Source organism: Sapajus apella, unplaced genomic scaffold (genome assembly GCF_009761245.1).
Source record: "Sapajus apella isolate SASKATOON/1434 unplaced genomic scaffold, GSC_monkey_1.0 scaffold9, whole genome shotgun sequence".
Lineage (NCBI taxonomy): Eukaryota > Metazoa > Chordata > Mammalia > Primates > Cebidae > Sapajus > Sapajus apella.
In genome coordinates, this window is record NW_022436949.1 from 44633479 (window position 1) to 44657071 (window position 23593).

The 23593-nt window shown below is 42.9% G+C and overlaps 1 protein-coding gene across 39 annotated transcripts in view; it reads right to left on the reverse strand.

Moving 5' to 3' along the window:
• The window catches only part of DOCK9 (dedicator of cytokinesis 9), a 297719-nt gene that overhangs the window by 173274 nt on the left and 100852 nt on the right, over positions 1–23593 (reverse strand). For 2 of the 39 annotated variants that reach the window (XM_032277570.1, XM_032277537.1), the window contains exon 1: positions 13767–14140. The exons of 28 other annotated variants lie outside the window; for them this stretch is intronic. In XM_032277570.1, the coding sequence (XP_032133461.1) occupies positions 13767–13892 (126 nt within the window). In that variant the 5' untranslated portion in view covers positions 13893–14140. Of the gene's footprint in view, positions 1–6388; positions 6807–13766; positions 14141–23593 lie in introns of those variants that run through there. 9 more of the 39 variants (XM_032277551.1, XM_032277550.1, XM_032277558.1 and 6 more) reach the window with 7 other exon arrangements.

Consider the following 23593-nt stretch of genomic DNA (forward strand, 5'->3'; position numbering starts at 1 on the left):
CCTCCAGCAATCACACTTCCCTATGGCTCTCATGGGGGACAGTGAGCAGGAACCCACAATGCCCCACTGTGAACCCCTCCTTCAAGCTCTCGGACCTCCCTCCCTCCCACAGAATTTGCTGCTTAGGGTCTGGTGGCCCAACATCATGCAAATTGAAATTCCAGATCAAAAAGAAATCAGAAGCAGGAAATATTCTCAGCGCCAGGAAAATGAGATTCCTCTGGATCCAGCAGACCTGCACAACATTCGCCCACAAACTGAGTTCAGCTCTGGCCAAACATGTACAAAACCTCGAAAACCATGGGAAGAGCTAAGCTCCAAAGAGCAAAGTAATTTCACTGCTCTTCCCTCAGACATGATAGCTTCACATGAACTTTCCAGTCATTTCTTGCCCTTGTGTCTCTGGTGATTAAATGTTAACAAGAGCTGAAATCCTGAATGCTACTTCTTGAAATAGCAAACTAAATGGCAACTCTTGCAGCTATTTTAAGAAATGAGAAATTTGTCCTTTCTGCTTATAAAGAATTTAGGGCTTCCTTGATTTATCTGCATGGCTGTAAAAGCTACTTGATAGATTGAGATAAAGCTGGTCCATTTTCAGAGTGCTTCTCAATGTTGCCAACAGAACACCAGCACTGTTGCTGGGGATGGGAATGGGGATATGGCAGCTTACGACAAAAAGGGCCTTCGGAAGCCACATGCTCGCAAATGTTGGCCACACGAGCCTTCCTGCACTCCCACTGTGCACACGACTCTCACTATGTAGCCCCACCAGGAACTTCTTGAAGTTGTCAAATTTGCAGGAAGGATCCTCATTTTCCTAAAAGTAGAGTGGGCACAGGAAAGTAACAGTCGCCTCCCTTCATTGTGTACACATGTGATTAGCAGTACGTGTTCCCTCTCTCCGCAGGTATTCACTGAGCTGGTTCACATGCACTGTGCCAAAGACATCAAGATAAAAAGAACACATCCCTGCCACAGAGAGCTGGCAGTCAGAGGGAAGGTACATGTGTGAATAATCGGCACAATCAATGACAGCAGCAGGGACCCAGGACTGGCATCTGGCCCACTAGAAGGAACTCAACCTCTGCCCAGCTAGATTATAAGCTCCATGAGGGGAAGAGGAAGACAGTCCATTGTATTCACTGCTTTCTCCAGCACCTAGAACAGCACCCAGCATAGCAGAAGCACTCAATAACTTTGTGTTGGATGAGTGAGGGACCCCAATGATGTGGGGTGCTTCTTATAGGAGGTTCCTGGAGCTGATCAATAGATAAACAAGCCAGCCACTATTCAGGGTGGATTGAGGATTCCCTGCAGAGAAAATGTAGACACGAGGGAGCACGTGCATGGATGGAAGTAGATTTTGTAGGGCCTGAAATGTGTACAGTTACAGTGAGGTCAAAAAGTACAAACTAATAGATATAAAATTGCTGGAATCCCTTCCAGTGTGCCTTGAAAGGGATCCTGAAACTTAAGCTTCATGAGCTTCATGCTAAAGTCTCCCTGAGCATGGTGAGTTCTGGAAGCAGTCAGGAGTTCGGAATAGCTGGATAAGGCTGCATAAAGGGGGCCTGGGGTCTCAGCCCACAGGTGCTCTAGCACCACTGGAAATCCAAGGTGATGGGAAAATTATACTTAGCAGAAAGCCCTTCTCAAAAGAGATGCTATGCAGCTGCTGCCTGAGGTGAGAAGTGGGTCTCCCAGATAGACGTGCTTGAAGAGCACTGGATGGTCAACCAAAGGGCCCTGCTTCCTCTGCAGGGTGGAGAACACTGGAGTCAGAGAGCAACACATCTCACGAGGGCCCCCTGCTCCACCTTCGCCCACACAGACCTCAGTCTCTCCTCTAAAGTAAGCAAATATTGGAAAAGTGTTCATTTGAGGGAGTACCAATGATCAGATCAGCTCACCTGGGTTGCCCACATGTGCCAAAGCCTGTAGGGAGAGATGAGGCCAGAGTGGCAGGTAGGGCCACAGAAAGAAGGGGCCTCCGGAAGCCAGCAAACAGAAGGAGGAGCTGAGAGACCCACAGGTAGGCCCCACACCATCCTCCAGTGGAAGGAAGATGTCCTCCATCACCTTGTCACAGACATGCTCTTCTGTCCCTAACTCAGGACATTACAACTAGGAAATGATGATAAGATAGAATCCCACTCTCATTCACTAGTATATGTTCTTCTCCAGACTGCTCATGAGTGTCTGTAGGGACAATGATCTGGAAGCTGTTTGGAAGCATGCTTTTTAAAAGGTACTACAGATTCAGTAATACAGCTTAAAAGCTTTTATTTAACACTACAAGCTTGTGTAAACATCAGAAGCTGTGATGATCCAGTCTAGTCTTCTCATTTGACACACTGGGAAATCCAGGAGCCTGGGAGTTTAGGGACTGCCCTGGGGCCCCAGGAGGAACCTCGTGAGCCCTGGCCCAGGATCTTGACTCAGCCCCTACTAAAACGATGCCTACATTTTTATTTTGCACTTTCATTGACAATGTGCACACACATGTAATCTAAATACTGGAGGAAAAAGGAAACTTTATCTAAACTTAGATTTAGAAATAAGCTCAAACCTGAGTGTTAAACCACAGCAGTTAATGCTTTGGAGAATATTTGTAAGAATACATAGCAAACACCAAACTCCCAGACATCTAAATATATTTTTCATGCTCCAAAGTGTGTTATCCTAAGAACAGACTAACACCAACAATGAGACATTTGTGAATTCAGTTTTTTGTTAAAAAACACTAATACGACATTGAATCCCCTTTTTATACAGCAGTTATACAGATTTGACAACTGTCAAATCAATAGCACCTGGAAATGTATAAGACGAACATGATAATGACACTGGAAAAAATAATAAAGACAGGAATAATAATACCAACTAAAGAAAACCTACACAACTCCTCGCCAGCCGTCATCTGTGCTTGCTGGGGATGCTGCTGAGAATGTTAATGAGGAGAGGAAGACAAGACAGGAATTTAGGAGACTTCCACTGCCTGGGGGGAGTCACACGAGGAGGGAATGAGGTGGAACAGGAGCAGCTCCCTTGCAAGTGCAGCGCTTCATGTGTCTTCTCCCCACCCTGATGCAGGCCATGGGCCAAAGCCAGGCAGGAAGGGTGAAAGGGGAACGAGCAAGAACCAGGTAGGGTGCCTGGGGTGGGCCCAGCATGTGTCTCTCACACACATACAGTAGTCTCGGCTTCTAATTCTGCCTGCTATTTTTTTCACATGTGAAAAGAAATAATAAAATCAAAAAAGAGAAGGATGTTCTATCATAGCTGTATAAATAATTCTTTTTTTTCTTTTTTCTTTTATTTTTTTCTTCTTCTTTTTTTTTCCCATCTCCAGTAATGGGTATAAGCAATGTATAAATAATTCTATCTCAAATCTAGACTGTAGACTCTTCCAGGCAATTTTCTTTTCTTTTTTTTAGCATTATGACCTAAAATTGCTAATTCTTCCTAGGTCAATAAAAGCTGTTTTTGGAACTCTGAAATGAAGAGTGTGAGTAATTAAGACAAAAAGCTCTAAAAGCCAGATTAGGCAGGTTTCAAAACAACTTACTTTAAGCTACTTATTTTAAGATATTGGGGATAGGGAATGGAATATTCATAACACATAGCACACAAAACGGTTTCTGCAGATTCCATTGCCAGGCAGGCAGTACAGAGACCATAAAGGGCAGGTGTTGAGAGTTAAGAGTTTAAATCCTAGTCCCAAAAATGTTAACCACTGCCAGAGGTGGTGACAGGCACACAGGGGTTCATTACATCAGTCCAATGGTTATATCAGTTCTCTCCTGGGCCAGCATCAGCATCACCTGGAACATGTTAGAAATACACATTCACCTGGACCCACTGAATCAGAAGCTCTGGGGGTGGGGCCCCACTGTCTGTGTGCTAACAAGCCCTTCAGATGATTCTGGTGCCCATTCATGTTTGAGAACCACTCTACTAGTCCATCTACTTTTGTGTATGTTTGAGAATTTCATATTAAAAACTATTCTTAAACAAATCCTGGCTTCACTGCCTATCGGCTATGTGGCCTTTGGGCAAGTTGCTTATTTAACCTTTAAATCTCCATATTGGCATCTAAAGATGGGAAAAGTAACAATTTCTATTGTCACTATTACCAGGTTATTGACAGGGTTCAATACGTAGTGCCTGGAAAGAGTACAAACTCACCAAATGGTGGAGGTGGGGACCTTAATGGCTATGTGTAGTTCTCATTCGGTAGAATTTTAGCCCCGACAACATACATACCTTTGCTGGATTACACGCACATTGTCTCATTAAGCCTCCCCACAACGCTATGGTTGCATCATCACCATTTCACCAATAAGGAAACTGAAGCTCAGAGGAATTAGATGGCCTACTGAAGGTCCCACAGATGGTGATCCTTGGGTCTCTTGGCCCCAAGACCAGGACCTTCCCATCATACGTGGACAGTACGCATGATGGGATTTCAGATTCTAGAACCAGAAGTGCCTCTCTAATGCCCCTGTTCTTCTTCATATGAGAAATGCTGAACTCTGATCCACGCAGGGATGCTACAGGCGCCACGTCACCAGGGAAGACAGAAGTTCTCCCAGCTCTGAGATCTGCCAGGCACTGAACTGCCCAGGCTTTACAATCTCACTAAGGCAGAGTCCTTTCCAGGACAATAATCATTTTCCACCTCAAAAATATTAAAGATCATACTCCAAAATATTAAATATTTCCAAAGAACCAGGTTTAAATGCCTTGACACATATTAATGACATTAAGTAAGTAATTTATATTATCATCAAATATTTCAAGCCATGACTTTTGCAAGGAAAACTCACACATTTAAATTATGCATTTTTCCTACAGAAAAAAAAAAAAAGACAAATATTTTTCCTCATCCAGTGACTCACCCCCTAAAATGACAGCTTTTTAGTTTGAGACTTTTAAGCTAAAGAAGGTGTAAGTATAAACCTGCACTGATCAGTGTGGTAGCTACCAGCCACAGGTGACTACTGAGCACTTAAAATGTGACTCTAAATTCAGATGTGCTGTAGGCATAAAACAGACGCCAAATGTCAATGACATCACACGAATAAAAGAATATAAAACGCATTGATTTCATAGTAAGAATTCAAAATTGAAATGGTAATATTTTGGAAATATTGGGTTAAAATTACTAAAATTAGTTACATCTGTTTCTTTTTACTTTAACTTGGCTGCTAGAAAATTTTTAATTTGGCCAGGCATGTGGCTCATGCCTGTTATCCCAGCACTTTGGGAGGTTGAGGCAGGGGTAACACTTGAGGCCAGAAGTTCAAGACCAGTCTGACCAACATGGTGAAACCCCATCTCTACTAAAAATCCAAAAATTAGCCTGGTGTGGTGGTCCACTGCACTCCAGCCTGGGTGAAAGAGCAAGATTCTGTCTCAAAAAATAAAATAAAATAAATTTTATATATATATGGTTCATGTTATATTTTTATTAGACAGCACTATTATAGACTGTAAGAAATTTTAATATACAGGTAATTTTTAAAACTTCATGGCAAAACAATGGACAATTCACTTCCTGAAATTTTTACTTGGGCAGACAAGAGTTTGGAGAAAACATCACATCAAAAATAAAAGTCAGGTCTAGTCTTGGTTCTGTGAAGCAGGGCAACACATTCTCCAGTGTCTCCAACAGGCCCCACCTTTCCGAACACCTTCTCCCTTGGAAGAACCATATTTTTTGCCTGTGTCTTGTGGATCTCCACCTTTTCCAGATATAATCAATTTACTGAGAAGCTGTTGTGATAATGTCACACGGTGATTTTTCCAAGTGTACTATGACCATCAAAAATGATGTTAGGGTTCCAGGTACAGCTGCCAGGAAGAAGGGGTAACAAAAAGGGGTGCTGGCTAAGAGGAACAGGAAGGGGTCTGACTCTGGGAACCTATGTTTGCTCTTCTGCACTTAAGTACTCTCATAAAACGTCACCAGCATTTTAACAGAGATGAAAATAACAGATGCACGTGAGAGTTAAGGAGCACAATACCCACATCACATGTAAGTCAAGCAAGTTCCTCTACTTGCATCCCTCTCTACTTCTTGGCAATCAAGACATTTGGATATTGGTGGCTAAACCTTTGCAGGTGGAAGATGAGGCAAATAAAAACATGAATGATTTTCAGATCTAGTGTTTCCTGTAGGCCTTTTCTGCAACTGTTTTTCGCCTATACATTCCCCAAAGAGTCACCAGGACCATGCTGAGAAGTGGGAGAAAATAAAACAAACAAACAAAAAAGACCTTTGACATTATATCAGAGACAGAATACAAAGAAAGCAAAACCCCTCAGGTGGTTCCTGTTGGGCAGAAGCCCCCCTGTTAGTGAGGGAGACTGGAGTATAAACCTTTACTACAATGAAACGTAGATGCCTGACAACAGGCTGGAATGACAGCACCATGATGGGCTACAGGAGCACACGGTCTACTGGGAAATGTGGGGAGAGGGTTTGCAAAGGCTTCACAATGAAGCCAGCATGTGAGCTGGGGCTTGAAGCATAAATGAGGATTTTATCCAACGCAGTGCATGCCAGGCAAAGGTAGAGCTGCGCCCAGGTGTGAAAGCACCCCAGGTGGAAGGAAGACGGGAGAGCCGGGGTCAGGGCACATTTTGGAGGCTGCAGGAGATGAGATCAGCAGGCAAGTTCAGGGTCAGCCTCTATGAATCAAGGAGGCCATGTTTTGCTTTCTCTGCAAAGGAAGAGTCAGAGAAGGGTTTTAAGCAGATAATCAACAACTATCTCAGTGGGCTGTGTTGTTTTGTATTTTGTTTTTGAGACAGACTTTCACTCTGTCACCCAGGCTGAAGTGCATGGCTCCATCATAGCTCACTGTAACCTTGAACTCCTAGGCTCAAGCAATCCTCCTGCCTCAGCCTCCCAAATAGCTAGGATTACAGGTCTGTCCCACTAAGCCAGGTTAATTTTTTTATTTTTTATTTTTGTAGAGACAGGGTCCTGCTATGTTCCCCAGGCTGATCTCAAGCTCCCGGCCTCAAGCAATTCTCTCACCTCAGCCTTGCAAAGCACTGGGATGATGGCGTGAGCCACCACACCCCACCCATCTCTGTATTTTAGAAAGAGTGGTCTAATAGCACGATGTGCCTGGCTCAGTGTAGGAAAAGATACAATGTGGTAGTTGAACAGGCAGTCCAGAGAACCTTCAGAGATGGGGGATCTGGAGGGCAGCCACTGCTACAACCTCTGTCTGATATGCAATGCAATCCAGGCTTAGAAATGCCAAGTGAGCCTCTTGAGAGTGAGTGCTGGGCTCTCTGCACTGCTCACTGCTGCCTTTCCCTTGGCAGTGAAAACTCTCCATATTAAGGAGACCCCAAAGCAGAATATGAGACTGGCTCCTCCCCAGGAACCTGGCAGAGCCCTTGAGACCCACTGGTAAGTGGCACTTACACTTGTCAGGAAAGGGAGCGCTGAAAAATTCCAAAGCCTCAAAATGTCATTCTAAAAGAGACTTAGCACCAGTATATCACATTACAGCGTACTTCAAACTTCTGGAAAGTTGGGGAAAACTATAATTTCCAACCCTTCTTGGTTCTAAAAGTATCCTCACAGTCATATGCTATCTGTAGGCTGGAGCTAGGTTGTCTTGTTATCTCCTGCCTAGAGTGCCCTGCTAACTCCAAATTCTACTGCCACTTGGATCCATTTCCAGGTGGCCAACCCATTCCCTTGGTCTTACTTCTTACACTGGATGGAATTCTAAGATCCCATTTTGTAGCTCCAACAACTCAAAAGCCAAACAATTTTGAATAAACAAAGCTTAAAATCTAAAACCAAAATGTCACAGTCCTAAACCTGACTACATCCCAGGTTATTTTGAGATGAAAGATGCTAATGCTGGAGTTTGAGCCCCAGGTCTTAGAGATGATGTACGACAGGCTCCTCATTGTACAGATAAGAAAACTGACGCCCAGGAGGGTGGCGATCTGCAGAGATTAAGAGGCAGATGCAGGATCAAAATTAGGTCTCTGGTATCTTGGCCCGCCTGTGCCACCAGTCAGCTGGACATTGCTCTGCAGCCTTGTGTTTAGCCACTACCTTTCCAAGAGTAGAGCACACCTGCACAAATGGCAGCCCCTGCAAACACTATGGGGACCACAGTGCCCGTTTTACTAATTAGGGAATCGACATTTCAGGATTAACCTGGATCATGCTATAAATTTTTTAAAAAGGAACACAGGGAGGAAAACAGGATACCTCCAGACTATTAGATTCTCACCGGTCTATGTTCCTATGTAACTTTCTGGGAAGATGATAAAATGTAACACCCAAGATAATGTGCCTCCTGAGAGCAGCTCTATTTCATGCATATTTCTAATGTCTTCACATGACCATCATTGTCTTCATGTTATTCAACCATTGTTGGCTGTCACTTATAAACTGGCCTTTCTCTAACAATTGTTAAGTTTTTAAGGGCAGTGTGTTTTTCCTTTCTTGTTCATCTTTACAGTCTCAATCCTAAGCTCAGGTGAATACGTTCATTTTTGTTCATGAATCATGCATATGTGTCCAGGTATGGATCTTAGAAAACCTCACCCATAGTCTACAATCCTGCCTCTGCCACTTATTGAATGTGTAACTTTGAGCAAGTTGCCTGACTTCTCTGTGCTCAGTTTCCTTGTCTGAAAAAGAAAAACATGTCTCCTAGAGTGGTGAAGATGAGTTGAAACAACGTATTTAGCAGGCATAAAACAGTTCCTGGCACAGAGCAGGGCACTATATAAGTAGTGCTATTTTTATTATTACACGATTATTGGCATTACCTTGCTATAAAAAAACCAGTAACCAGCCCTTCTCCCTCCATGCTGATGGCAGATGATGAGAAAAGAAACGCCAGAGCTGGGTGGATTTTAGTTTTCTATACAAGCGAGAGTCCCAGGAGGTAACAGTGACTTGGCATGGCAATGAGGTAGTGAACAAGCCGTGGAAGCCCCGTGTCTGAGATAATTTTCCAGGCCTGGCATAGTGATTAGATTCACTTGGACCCTATCTAAGAATGCACTCCCCAAAGATTCCTCCCACCAACCACTCCAGAAAATAGGTACGCAGCAGAGGAGCCTCATGTAACACCGTTCACATGAGCAGTCAGGGGTCTGGCCTGTGCCTTCTGCAAAGCAGGGGTATGCCTACATTAGCTGCTAAAAAATCTGAAGCATGTCCTTCCTGGAGCTGCTGATGATTTAAGTGTTGTCTGCCTAAGTGTTTGGAATGGATGAGCTGCATTAACACTCACTGTGCCTGATAAATACCACATGAAAGCATTTCTGAGGAACGAACCCCTTCCTTCCTCAGGCCTTGCTCCCTGGGGAGAGGGAGGGTGTTGGTCCCATTCACCTCAATCCACTGTCCAATAAGACTTGCAAGTCTCCATTCTTATAAATGTGGGTTGAATGAATTAATGAATAAACAAATGAAACACAGAGAGCATTGTAGTGAAGGCATATAGCTTTGAATAAGTAAAATTTCCTGTTCTTGTCACTAGGAACAGGTCACCATATAAAGCTTTTGGGAATGTCCTTCTTTCACCATCCAATATTTTAAAAACAAGGAAACTACTAATTAAATATCATGGATGTAATATCATTATATTTTTCTAAAGTTGTCTCTAAGGATGCAGTAAAACCTACAGGGCAGAAAGGCTTATTATCTAAGTATAATTTAATTCGCTCAATCACAGTCATCTAAAGTCCAATTGAAAATTAACAACATGATCATTGCGCACGATCTCTGCTCACTGCAGCCTCAACCCCCCATGCTCAAGATATCCTCCCACCTCAGCCTCCCTAGAAGCTGGATCTACAGGTGCATGCCATCTCATCTGGCTAATTTTGAGACGGAGTTTTGCCATGTTACCCAAAATGGTCTTGAACTCGGCCTCCCAAACTGCTGGGATTACAGGCTTGAGCCACGGTGCCTGGTGATACCTTTTAAACAATACCTAATGAGTACACCTAACAGGAAAAGTCAGTTCTTCTCAATCTTCATATCCTTCAACCTTAAAAATTCCCAAAATAAGACCTGGGCTGCAGTCCTTACCAGACTCACAAAAGTAACCCAATGAAAGGGCTGCATAAATGACGTATAACCCAGCCTTTTGTGGCTCTTTGAAGCCTTTTTCCTCTAAACTGTTGAGCAGTAACAATTGGAATAAATTATTTCCAGAAACTGCATTAGAGTTGGGGGGGAGGGGGATAAAAATAAGTATTCAAATGTGGGCAGGGAACTAACATGCAGACATCAAGAATATCCTGCCTGTTCCCCTGGTAGTGATTTCTAGCCCCCAAAACCATTTCTCAGTGGGCTTGGCAGTGAGCCTGGATAGAAATGGGGAATTTTCACCATGTGCTTCCTCCCTACTTACTGTCACAATGCAGGGGACAAGACCCACCCATGTAGTGCCTGTAAGCGGAACCTTGCAGCCTCTGAAAATTTATAATGTCCAAACACATATTCTCTTAGAAACACTTTCAGCTGGGCGTGGTGGTTCACGCCTGTAATTCCAGCACTTTGGTAGGCCGAGGTGGGCAGATCACCTGAGGTCAGGAGATCGAGACCACCCTGACCAGTATGATGAAACCATGTCTCTACTAAAAATACAAAAATTACCCAGGTGTGGTGGTGCACACCTGTAATCCCAGCCACTTGGGAGGCTGAGACGGGAGAATCGCTTGAACCCAGCAGGCGGAGGTTGTAGTGAGCTGACATCACACCAATGCACTTCAACCTGGGCAACAAGAGCGAAGCTCTGTCTCAAAAAAAAGAAACGCCAACTTTTCTAACACTGAAAAGGCAGCCACTGCTAAGGGAAACCTTCAAGGTGCCCCTGGCAGAGGGGAAATAACATTACCACCAATCATAAGAGCAGGAGAGAACTTCTGATAGAAAGTTTATAGAACAAGTACTGGCTTGCCTACATGCTTTAAGATCTACTTATGGGTAGCATTGTTACTAATGCAAACAATTAGAAACAAACTGAATAACCATCCAGTTGTAGTACAGACCTAAAATGAGATACAGCCATTAAAAATAATGGCACAAGCCGGTCATGGTAGCTCACGCCTGTAAACCCAGCCCTTTGGGAGGGTGAGGTGTGCGGATCGCCTGAGGTCAGGAGTTCAAGACTAGCCTGACCAACACGATGAAACTCTGTCCCTACTAAAAATACAAAAATCAGACAGGTGTGGTCATGGGCACCTATAATCCTAGCTACTCAGGAGCTGAGACTGAAGAATCACTTGAACCCAGGAGGTGGATGTTGCAGTGAACCAAGATTGTGCCACTGCACTCCAACCTGGGTGACAGAGCAAGACTGTCTCAAAAAGAAAACAAAATTGCATAAACCCACATATGGTGACAAAAGTGTTCTTGATGTGTTCTGGGAGAAAATTAACCCAGAAATCTATAATAGTATATTCTCTAAACACACACACACACACACACACACGAGTTACACTGTTACTGGCACAGGAGAAAGTCTGGAAGTATATACACCAAGTTATTAATAGTGGTTACCACTGCATAGTAAAAACAAGGGCACTTCTTTTCCTACTTCTACACTATTTGCATTTCTTGTTTTTCCCACTTCTATACTACATGTATTACTTTTATCCTTTCTAAATTATGTAATATTTTTCCCCAAGGACTGTTTCTGTACATAACTAAAAACAGCAAAACTTTATCTCAAAATGCTACCTCCTGAATAAAATATGTTACCTACATTTAAACGTCTCTAGGTATAATTCATTCAAACGACAGACAGTCTTGGGGATTCTCACCAAGCCCGTAGGCCACTGACATGTTAACAATAAATAGTACTGCCATGAACAGGTTGCATGGTGTTGTCTGCCTACTTCCGAAAAATCATCTTGAGAAACAAGTTGTCTTCCCAGCACTCTGTTGAACTCTTGCTTGCCAGCTTGCAGCAACAGCCACACGAAAGAGATCTGCCCTGGGCAGAGGCCCTGCTAAAATATCCTTGCCTCTCTTATCTGACATTACTTCTTTTTATCTTGCTTACTCTGCTGGAAGAAGACAAACACGGCCAGATAAGAAAAAGCTTCTCTATCACTGTTGGCTTCCTCACTCCCCCACGCCTCTCTGCAGGTGTGCAGAGCTGTGATCTCCACATTGCCAGAAGCTTCTGGGCCCTGAAAAGCGTTCCCACCAACTGCAGCTGTAGCCAGCACAGCCTTATCCATTGCAGTGGAAAAAGACCCCCAGTGGAACTGCCTGGAGTGAGATTTACCTAAACAAATAGCTTGGACATAAATGGCAAATTTCTTGAGCACTAGAAAGAGAAATAAGTTTAGAAAGTCACTTGTGTGCTTTAAAAAAAATTGCACAGCATCTTTCTACTGTATTCAGTCCTGTAGACCAATATTTCTACATAGCCAGAGAATCACTGACAGAAGATTTTTAAGAATATTCACAAGGGAACCTAAACCACACAACTTCCTCCAAGAAATCATAAGTTACATCAGTTGCTTTAAGCAGTGAAACCCATATAGCCCGTGAGCAACCCAACAGATAAGCGAGCTATTATACTGGCAGAAAGGAATCCAGGACAATGAATTATATTTCTAAACAATGTAGCAGAGGGTGAAGAAAGGAAACCTAGATCTCTAGGATGAAAATCTGCAGTGAAAAAGACCATCATATTTTACTAAGTTTTTCAGCTCAGGGTTAGCAATATAGTTTTGAAGGCAATACAATATAGGGCAGTCTCACAAGTCACAGAGAAAGGAATTCAGTTTAAATCAAATCTTCATAAGAAAGTTTAAGTTCAAATTCTTAGACATTAATTGAAAATTGAATAGTGAGCAAACACTTGTTGATAACAGCAACTGAACCTCCACATTAAAGAAAAAAATCACTAAATAAAATCACTGCGTATTAGTTTAATAATCTCTTTAGCAGATAATTTGAAAGGCTCAATTGTCCCCTACTCTGCATTGCATGTTGGTGGTTTTGTGCAGCTTGCTTAAAAAAATTATGTGCCTTTATTGTACTGAAGAAATTCCGAGAGAGAAGCACAACCTACTCACTGATGATAACAACACAACCATTTTCACATTCCTCCCCACAAAGTCCACCAAAGCACTTGGCTTTACCCAACTGCTGAGAGTTTCGCGGATATTAAGAACAGAAACTTTCTGTCAGCTGGTTCGCAGTTTAGGTTCTCCCCTACTTTATTCAAGGCAAACCTCCTGGTAAAATAAGTGAGAAGAACATATGTAATTGTATCCTTTCTCAACTATGTAATATTTTCAAGTTATGTTCCTTAAAACCCCCCAATGGGACCTGCCTCAATTTCTCAGTAACATAAATAACGTAGAAAACGTTTTAATTTTGCAAAGCACATCTTTTTTCAACCCTATAGTTGCAATTAAAATATGCTTCCCTGGGTTTACATTCGCAAACACTGCAGCTAGGTGGGACATAATTGTGAACAATACCTAATTGTTCCATACAAAGAAGGCTCCTAGAAACTACATTCGCCCACAAAATGTCAACATTTCTTTCTTCACAAACAAGACTCAAAGTGGAACCGAAGTCATACTACAGGGAAAGAGAGAAGAGTTCACAAGGGAGAAGCAGAGCAAGTTTTGAAATCAAAGACAGGCAACAGGCGTCAACCCCATCCACACGCACAATAAGAACCCAGCATGGGGTAGACACAGCAACACTTTGTAGGAGACCCTCTTACCGGCACAGGGCCCGGGCTCTCTGCTTCCACTTCGACCTGAGCTGCATCCTTGTATTGCAGAGGGGACTCAATCACCAGCTCCTTTTTGACAATTCTGCTACTTGTCCTGCATTTATCAGCCTGCATTCTCAGCTGAAAACACAAGTCAGAAAGTCTGCAACTGGAACAGCTGCAAGTCCCTGGCTGTGTAAGATACAGGCATGCCAGTGGCCCAAGGAAGGAAAGGAAACTGGCTTCCCAGGCACAAGTGGTCAGCCCCGCTGGCTGGGTCTGCAGAGCCTGTGGGGTGGGAAGGCATGACAGCGAAGGCCAGCCTCCAGGGGTGTTACTGCTCCACGCAAAAGGGGAGGCTCCCACTTGCTAGCCAAAGGAAAACAAACTCCGAGCTGAACAATACACAGTGTACGGCCTCTCTGATAAAGACCGGCTTTATTGTGTCTGTTCTACACAGCGTGGGCCAAATCAGTCAGAATCAAAATAGTGCGGTGTTTAAAAGAAAACCAGTCACAGTTAGACACCTTCGTAATTACCTTAAATGAGAAGCTCGTGGAGCTTAAGAGACAGCAAGGTCGCCTGGATGTTCTAAAATTCCTCCAGCTTTGGAATGCTTTCGTTTGTGCTATGGCTAAACACCACATGCTTGGCCTGTGATGAAAGCAGGGAAGAGCAACCAGCAAGCGTGTTCCCAGAGCCCACACCTCGTGGGTGCAGGTGGAGGAAAAGGTTTCACCCCTCATGACAGACCACAGAATGCAACACTTAATTTATGTGCTATTTGATGCCAGAAAGATTAGGCCACCAGACATTTTCATGGGATACCACATATCATAGTAAATGCATTTATTAAACAGAATATTACTTTCAGTCCAGGTGTGTGGGTACCAGAAGGTACCCCCAGTACTAGGTACTGACAGGATCATAGTAAAAGTGGTAGAGTACCTATGGCTCAATAGCACCCAAAATGTTTTCCCAGGAGTCTGTATTTTTATTATTTCTTCACCTTTAACAGTGGAGTCGTTTTTTTAATCTCCTGGGAAAAATCAAAACAGAGGTGTTGAGGGATTTATCTAAAAGTTATGTGGAAATGAACATTAAAGAGGGAATCAAATATTACTCTGCACTTCATGGATACTGCAGAGCTTCTCTGAGTTACTCTGCGTATTTGCTTGACATCAGGGAAGACTTAGTAACAGCAGATAACGAGCAGTGGTAGTAGGAGCCGCAGTAGTAACAGTAGTAGCAGTAGTAAGCAGTAGTAGCAGTATTCAGTCAGTCCACGAGAGCAGTTATCATGTAGCAACAGTAGATGCCAGGGAAATACATAGACTATTATACAAGTTACAGGTACAAGTCTCCCACTTTCCAGACAAAGGAACGAGGCCGGGAGGGCTCAGATGGGGCAGTGGGGAGAGCTGAGACGCCACCCATTCCCCGCACCGCCTCCTCCTTCTCCCGGCGCCTGCTGTAGCTGCTCCACTTCAAGAGTGAAGCTAAGACTGAGTCTCTGCCTCTTGAACACCAGGAACCCTTTTGAGTGTGAATATTAATTATGTAATGATCTCAAGGGATCAATGAGTCCATTGAATAAATTAGTGGCTTCTACAGTTTTTTTTAACTACCCAATCTCTCAACCTTGGGTAGTCTTTCAGGGTTAATATAAATCCTCCTACCAAATCTGTGTTCCAAAATAATATTATCTATAAATTTTTCAAGTCTTTCTTTGTAAAATCACAACAGAAAAAAACTCAGAGTCTCAGTTACATATAGAGTTGAAATTACAGTGAAGTCAAAACTTAGAAATGTCCTACAAATCAGAGAAGGATGAAGCCACAAGCACAAAACAGACTAACTGAGCCTTAGTAAAGCACAACCCAACCAATAACTTAAAAACCTTTTTGAAATGGTTCAAGAAGTTCTAAATAGCACAGTTCTTCCTCAAATCCCCATCACCATGAAGCCATCAGAATTTCTGGGCATTAATAAGAGAAATGCTACCCTATTTGTTATTGCTGGGGTTGTTGTTTGAGACAGGGTCTTGCCCTGCAGTCCAGGCTGGAGTGCAGTGGCATGATCACGGCTCATTGCAGTCCTGACCTCTAGAGTCAAGGATTGTTCTGCCTCAGTCTCCCAAGTAGCAGGAACTAGAGATGTGAGCCACTGTGCTCAGCCTACCCTATTTGTTAAGTCAAAATACCCTGGGATTCTGTAAGGAATAAGAAATGAACTTTAAAGTAATTTATTTGACAAACACTGTAAGCGCTGGCTGTGGCCCATCCCATTCAGGCCTTGCATTGCATAGATTCTTTATTTAATCTTCATAACAATTCTAAGTAATGCTGTTATCCTTATTTTACAGATGAGGAAACTGATGCCCAGAGAGGTTAAATACTTGCAGGTTATTCAGACAACAGTGGCAGGACGGATCCGTTGTATAGATGCTTAACCGTGATACTATGCTCAAACTGTTAAAAGGCACAATACCAATCACCAGTCAGCAATTAAAAACAGAGCATCTAGTTTTAATCCTATCATGGGAGTGAAGAGGTAAAAAGGTCTTTAGATGGTCTTTAGGCGTCTTGTGCAAAGCAGGTATCCATTTAATGGTAACTACGGTATTGTTGCTGTTCTCATTCCAACCTGAAGAAATTAATTTTAGTCTCAAACTAAGGGCTTTTCCTGTGTGATCTAAAATGACAATTCCACCAACTATGTTGCTATAACACATTACAAAGTTGCCTCAGCAACTTAACGTCAACCATTCTTCCCTCCTTGTGGCTTGATTATGACAGCTGCCTTCAAATAGTCATCTTGAACCCCACATGTTCATGTCATGAGCCAGGCCTTCTTGAAGTTTTGTATATTTTTCAAAATGTTTAGCAATGACTTTATTTTTGTTTTATAATCAAGGAAAACAGTTTTAATTGGCTCTGAGCTTCCAAGCAGCCAAGACAAAAAGAAAAAGAAAAACATGATCAGTTCCATAATTTATATCACCAAAAGGAGAAAATATGCCAAGTTGTAAAGCAAGTGATTTGTTTTTCTTTGTTTGTTTGTTTGTTTTTCCCAGACAGGGTTGACTCTGTTGCCTAGGCTGGAGTACAGTGGTGCAATCTCAGCTCACTGCAACCTCTACCTCCCAGGCTCAAGGGATCCTCCCACCTCAGCCTCCCAAGTAGCTGGGACTACAGATGCATGCCACCGCACCCAGCCAATTTTTGTATTTTCTGTAGAGACTGGTTTTTGCAATGTTGCCCAAGCTGGTCTCAAACTCCTGGGCTCGAGCGATCCTCCCACCTTAGCCTCCCAAAGTTCCGGGATTTTAGGCGTGAGCTACTATGCCTGGCCCAAGCAAGTAACAAAGTTTTTTAAATGCCTCACACAGGGATTTCTGTGAAGGGGGACTGATCAACGTACAATGTAGAAGGCTGGCAATGTGTTTATAGGAAATGCAGCAACAAAATTCACACAGCTGCTTCCTACTCGCATCTCAGAAATCCTAGATTGAGAACAGCAATTCTGAGAGCAAGTCGGTCATCTGAGTCCTCCACCTTCCAGCTGGCCCACCTTATGGAAGAAGAAAACCCTGAGGGCATGGAGGAGCAAAGACACTGCTGTCAGCTTTCCCATCACACAGCTTCTCAGGCAATGCTGGCGCTCTCCCTGCTCTCTTAGGAAAGACCAACATTTTAGGAATCTGACTGTCAAGGAGAGTCACACGGCACTGTGTTTAACCTCAGATCCCAAGCCTCCAAATGGGATGTGGTTTCTCCAAGGGGCTCATGAGATTGATGTGTGAGGACATGAGGATGACATCCGGTTGATGCGGCCAATAGAGGAAATGCCATTTTACCAGAACAGGAAGTAGGTGGCCACGTTTTCCTTCACAACATTTCAAACAAGGTTTCAACTTCCACAAACATGCGCTGAGTTCCTACCATCTACTAACCTTGAGTTCCTTCACATGCTAGCTTGTTGAACCCACAACAAACAAATCTAGGAACATGTATGAACGGTACAGAGTTTCACTGTTGAAAGAGAATGCTGTAAACCCTGTGGGGAAGAGGAGGGCTTCCAAAGCAGGATGGAATGAATGCTTCTGTAATGGGGTTCAGGTCTCAAATTTTAGTATGTACACAAATTTATTATACAGCATGGATACTCAAAACCATGAAAACCTTACAGGAAATTTAAGAATTGTCCCAAGAGCAATTTGTGACTTGAAGGAAAGCTAACTTTAAATTCAGAAACTTGCACAGCAAAAGAAACTGTCAATAGAGTAAACCGGCAACCAACAGAATGGGAAAAAAGTTTTGCAATCTACTCATCTGACAAAGGGCTAATATCCAGAATCTATGGAGAGCTTAAATTTACAAGAAAAAAAAAAAAAAAAAACTCCATCAAAAAGTGGGCAAAGGATATGAACAGACACTTTTCTACATTTATGTAGCCAACAAACATATGAAAAAAAAAGCTCATCATCACTGGTCATTAGAGAAATGCAAATCAAAACCACATTGAGATACCACCTCATGCCAGTTAGAATGGCAATCATTAAAAAATCTGGAGACAACAAATGCTGGAGAGAATGTGGAGAAATAGGAACACTTTTACACTGTTGGTGGGAGTGTAAATTAATTTAACCATTGTGGAAGACAGTGTGGCGATTCCTCAAGGATCTAGAATTAGAAATGCCATTTGACCCAGCAATCCCATTACTGGGTATATACCCAAAGGATTATAAAACATTCTATTATAAAGACACATGCACACGTATGTTTATTGCGGCACTGTTCACAAATGCCCATCAGTGATAGACTGGATAAAGAAAATGTGGCACATATACACCATGGAATACCGTGCAGCCATAAAAAAGGATGAGTTCACATCCTTTGCAGGGGCATGGATGAAACTGGAAACCATTATTCCCAGCATCTGACACAAGAACAGAAAACCAAACACTACATGTTCTCACTTATAAGTGGGTATTGAACAATGAGAACACACAGACACAGAGAGGGGAACATCACACACCGGGGCCTGGAGGATTGGGGGCTAGGGGAGGAACAGCAGGGGGTGAGGGGATTGGAAAGGGATAACATCAGGAGAAATACCTAAAGTAGACGACAGGGCAATCTGCACATGTACCCCAGACCTTAAAGTATAATAAATAAATTGATTAAAAATAAATAAATAAATTTTAAAACTCCATCTTCCTCTTCCACCCATAAGGTGGACTTTCATAACACTCTGATTAGTGGAAGCAGTGACTCTCTCTGTAGAGGGAACTCCTACCCATGCCCAAGACCCAGTTTAAATACCACCTTCCCCGCGAACCCCCCACCCCCAGCCCCTAGCCAGAATGAATCAGCTCCTTCTTGGTTAACCCTCTGAGCACTACTTTTCCCTCTATTATGGAGGTTTTCAGAGTTTACCTTTTATTAAGTTTGCCCCTTTAGTGAGACTGTTAATTCACTAGGGGAGAGACTGTGTCTTAAACCACCTTTGAGGGTTTAGGGTCTTAGGGACTGAAGGCACTCGCAATGTACTTGCTGAACTCAACGCTGATGGCAGCTTTGTCATCTTTGGCCCTAAAGCACAACGGTGTATGTGTAAAAATATGCAAACATTTTCATTTGTTAAGGGCCCAAATTAAGCCAGAAGCTTTCAATTGTTCATAAATCAAAACCCAACAATAGTTTAACTACACATAAATCGAAACCCAACGATTTTCAGTACAACTTACTAAAATAAAATGTTCCTTTCTCCCAGGTAAGAAAATTTTATTCTGTGAAATTTGCTAGACATTTTTGAGACCAAGTGTATATGAAAATAGTAAAACAGAAGTTTTAAAATGTACAGATAAACATGTTTTTAGCAATGAATCTATGTAAGTTTTGAAACTGTAGATGCTGTAGCTAACCATAGCTAATAACCATACAAGGAATAACAATACAGGAATAAATCAATTATCTCAACCTAACAGGAGTTCTTCACTCCCTTTATTAGGGGTTCTTGGCATATAAGAAGGATACTTAAAATATAACAATAAAGGCAAAAGAAAAATATATATCCACACACATATGTATACCTATGTTACTTACATACGTGTACTTGTGTATACTCCAAAGTTATCATTTCTTTTCTCTTGTTCTTGGGAAACAGAAACAATAAATAGAAATTAAGAAAAAATGCAGGCTAAGCGCAGTGGCTGATGCCTAAAATCCCAGCACTTTGGGAGGCCAAGGCAGGTGGATCACCTGAAGCCAGGAGTTCGAGACCAGCCTGACCAACATGGAGAAACCCCGTCTCTACTAAAAATACAAAATTAGCCAGGCATGGTGGCACATGCCTGTAATCCCAGCTACTCAGGAGGCTGAGGCAGGAGAATCGCTTGAACCCAGGAGGCGGAGGTTGTGGTGAGCCAAGATTGTGCCATTGCACTCCAGCCTGGGCCACAAGAGCAAACTCCATCAAAAAATATAAGGAGAGAGAAGGAAGGAAGGAAGGAGAGAAAGGAAGAAAAAATGCATAAGAAAGCAAATGACTAAAGATTTTCCACAGTATACTGTTGCTGGTTAGCTTGCTGGCCAAAACAAAGAACGGGTGTGTCACGAAAATGATCTGCCCTCTGAGAAAGTCAAAAGCATGGTAGATGGCATGAGAAGCAGCAAAACAGAGAACAGAACAACAGTTCAGGCAACCAATTCAGGGAGTGAGGTGGTAAAGAGCCAGAAGGGCGGAGGAGAGAAAGCTACAGCAAGAGCAGATGCGGCGGCAGCCAGTGGTGGGAGGGGGAGAGTTTCCCCACCAGAACCCTCAGGAACTCCTGAAGAGTCAATATAGGAAAGGATACATCTGATACAAAGTCTGATGCCCTCCTCAATTATTATGATTATTATTATTTGAGATGGATCTCGCTCTGTCACCCAGGCTGGAGTGCAGTGGCAGGACCTCGGCTCACTGTAAACTCTACCGTCCAGGTTCAAGAGATTCTCCTGCCTCAGCCTCTCGAGTAGCTGGAATTACAGGTGCCCACCACCACGCTCAGCTAATTTTTGTATTTTTAGTAGAGACAGAGTTTCACCATGTTGGCCAGGCTGGTCTCAAACTCCTGACCTCAGGTGATCTGCCCGCCTCAGCCTCCCAAAGTGCTGGGATTACAGGTGTGAGCCACCGTGCCCAGCCTCCTCAGTTATTTTTTGTCATTAGAGATTTAATCAAATAGTCACAGAAATGCAATCCACATTATCACCTAGTGTAATGTTTCTTCGCCCAGAATCCAATGCTGAACGTTAGGGAAGGTGGTCCACAAACCCTGTAAAATTACATGCAGAATTGTGTGTCTGAATTTCCTGAAGAGAGGCCCAGGGAGTTCACCTAATTCTCAGAGAAGGGACCAATGGAAGGTCCTTCACTCATAGAACGAGGAAACCGAGGCCTGGAGTGACAAGCTAGAGAGCCAACCAAAGTTTTGTGATACAAATCTCTTCCGATGGGCAGGTCCAAATTCTATTTAAGGAGGGGTAACAACAGCAATTTAATCACTAGCAGTAGATGCCAATCGGCAGTGTCAACATGTGCACAGTCTACTCATTTGTTGACGCAAGTCAGTAAATTGGTCATTTGAAGCCTAATGCCTGGTAGACAACTAGAGTCAATAAACAGTTGTATCTCCAAAACAGGCAAATAACATAAGCAATCAAAACTGTTTTCTATGAACTTCAACGGACATTGAGAAAATGCTGCCACTATCACACAAACCCAAGACTAAAAAAATTATTAGTCTTAACCATTACATTAGTTAACAAAATGTAACTACTGATTGCCTTTGGTATATGGTGCTATTCGTGATTCCTTTTCTCTCTAAAGTCTTCTATATTGTGCAAGTTTTCTTCAAAAGCCTTCATAAGTTCTTCAGTCAGAAATAAGTGAGCTGGGTTATGAGATAATAGTATACAGGAAGCTCCTGCTGGGGTCCTAGCCCTCCACTATGCTACACAACAGCTGTGTAACACTAGAAAAAGTCACTTCACCTCCCTGGGTCCCACAAACTTTACCTGTAAAATGAAGGACTTATACCAAAAAAATCTTTCCAGCTCTATATAATCTAAACACGAAGTATGAGAACTTTCCTTACTGATGATATCTGGGGAAAAACAAACCACTCAATGGAATGCATTGACTTACTATATACAAAAGAAAAACACAAAAACAAAAAAAAGTGGGTATCTTTCTAAACATGTCAGATTCTCATTTCCAACAGAGCAGGGGCTGAGGCAAGGAGCCAGCAGACAACAAGAACTATAACAGAACCCTAACGTGCTATCAATGACGAAGACTGCAGGGGCGGGGTTAGGGGCAGGTTGCGGAGGCTGCCCTCTGAGCTCTGGGATAACCCACAGTGCTGGCACAGCAGGGGGCAGTCCCTAAAGAAGCCTCTGTTTCCAGACAAGGAAGCTAAGATGGGAGAGTCAAGCTGACAAAGGACACATCCCACTGTTTAGAGAAGGCTCTACTGCAGCCATGGAAGGTTTAAGAAGTTTCTCAGCAAAGACAGCCCCACCCCTAACTGTGATATCCTCCCCCATTTCCCTGCCTTCATTTTCCATAGGCTCTACCGCCATATGGCATCCTACGCTATTTTTCTTATTTAATGTCTAATTTTCCCTACCTCCAGGTAGAAAGCTCCACGAGGGCCGCATTTTTTTGTTTTGTTCACTGCTCTGTCCCCAGGTTCTACACTGCAGGTGCTCAGAAAATAGACATTGAACAAATTTACTGAAGGGTCAGGATCCTCTCAGTTTGGAAATAGAGCTGTTGAGCTCTGGACACCAACAGGTTTTCTGTAAACTATCAATTTATTTTGATCGTGGTAACAATAATTCAGTTAGCTAATGTCAATAATTTATTTTAGAGATGGAAACTTACAAAGCCAAGAGAAACATAATGTGCCTGGGATTTTTCTCAGGAAACTAAACTCCTGGTATGGGTTACCAAAACCTGGCCTTAACCTTGTTTGGCATGATCTGTGACTGCTTTTCTCCCTTCCTCAGCTTTGAGCACTGGGCAAAGAAGGCAGGGGGCTTCCCCCACCCCACTCCACACCCCGCACAGCATTGTGTACACAGTTGGCAATCCATAAATGCTTGCTTCTAAAATAAATAATGAAGCTGCCTCACTTTGGTATGATTTATCACAGGAGTTCACGAGCTAGAATTTTCTCACTTTCCTCACTACCTCACAAATGCTGAGGTTAAGGGTCAGAGAATGTATTCTTTGTGAAAAACATGATCCAAACTTTTTCAAAAGCACTCAAGTTTTCCTTTCTAAATAAAATGCATCATTCAAGTATAACTAAAAGATGAATGATCTTTCGTTCACTTCTCCCCTGTCCAGCTCCCAGTGCACCCTAGTGGGAAACACAAATTGCCACTCTCCAAGTTCATTGGTTTTATAGAGCTTATATTTGTACATTAAACCTTACTTAAATCAAGTTCCCTCAGTGCTTACAAGGTGCAATGCTAGTGGGCCATCTCACTTTATAGGTGATGGAGATGGACCAAGCTGGAAGGAAGGAGTCGCGGCATCACAGTTCACGGCAATCAGCTATCTAGCATTGAGGGTGGAGGGGACAGGTCTCCAGGCCAACTCTAGACTCCTATTTCTGCAAAAAGGAACACACTCCCAGGTTACAGGGGAAAGTCCACTATGTGGAAACTTTACGAAGGGAATTGTAACATTTTCCCCAGTGCTTCTGGCTAAATTTAGCTTGCATTTAGAAGACAATGACCACGTACAGTAATAACGGCTCCCCAACAATAATCTGG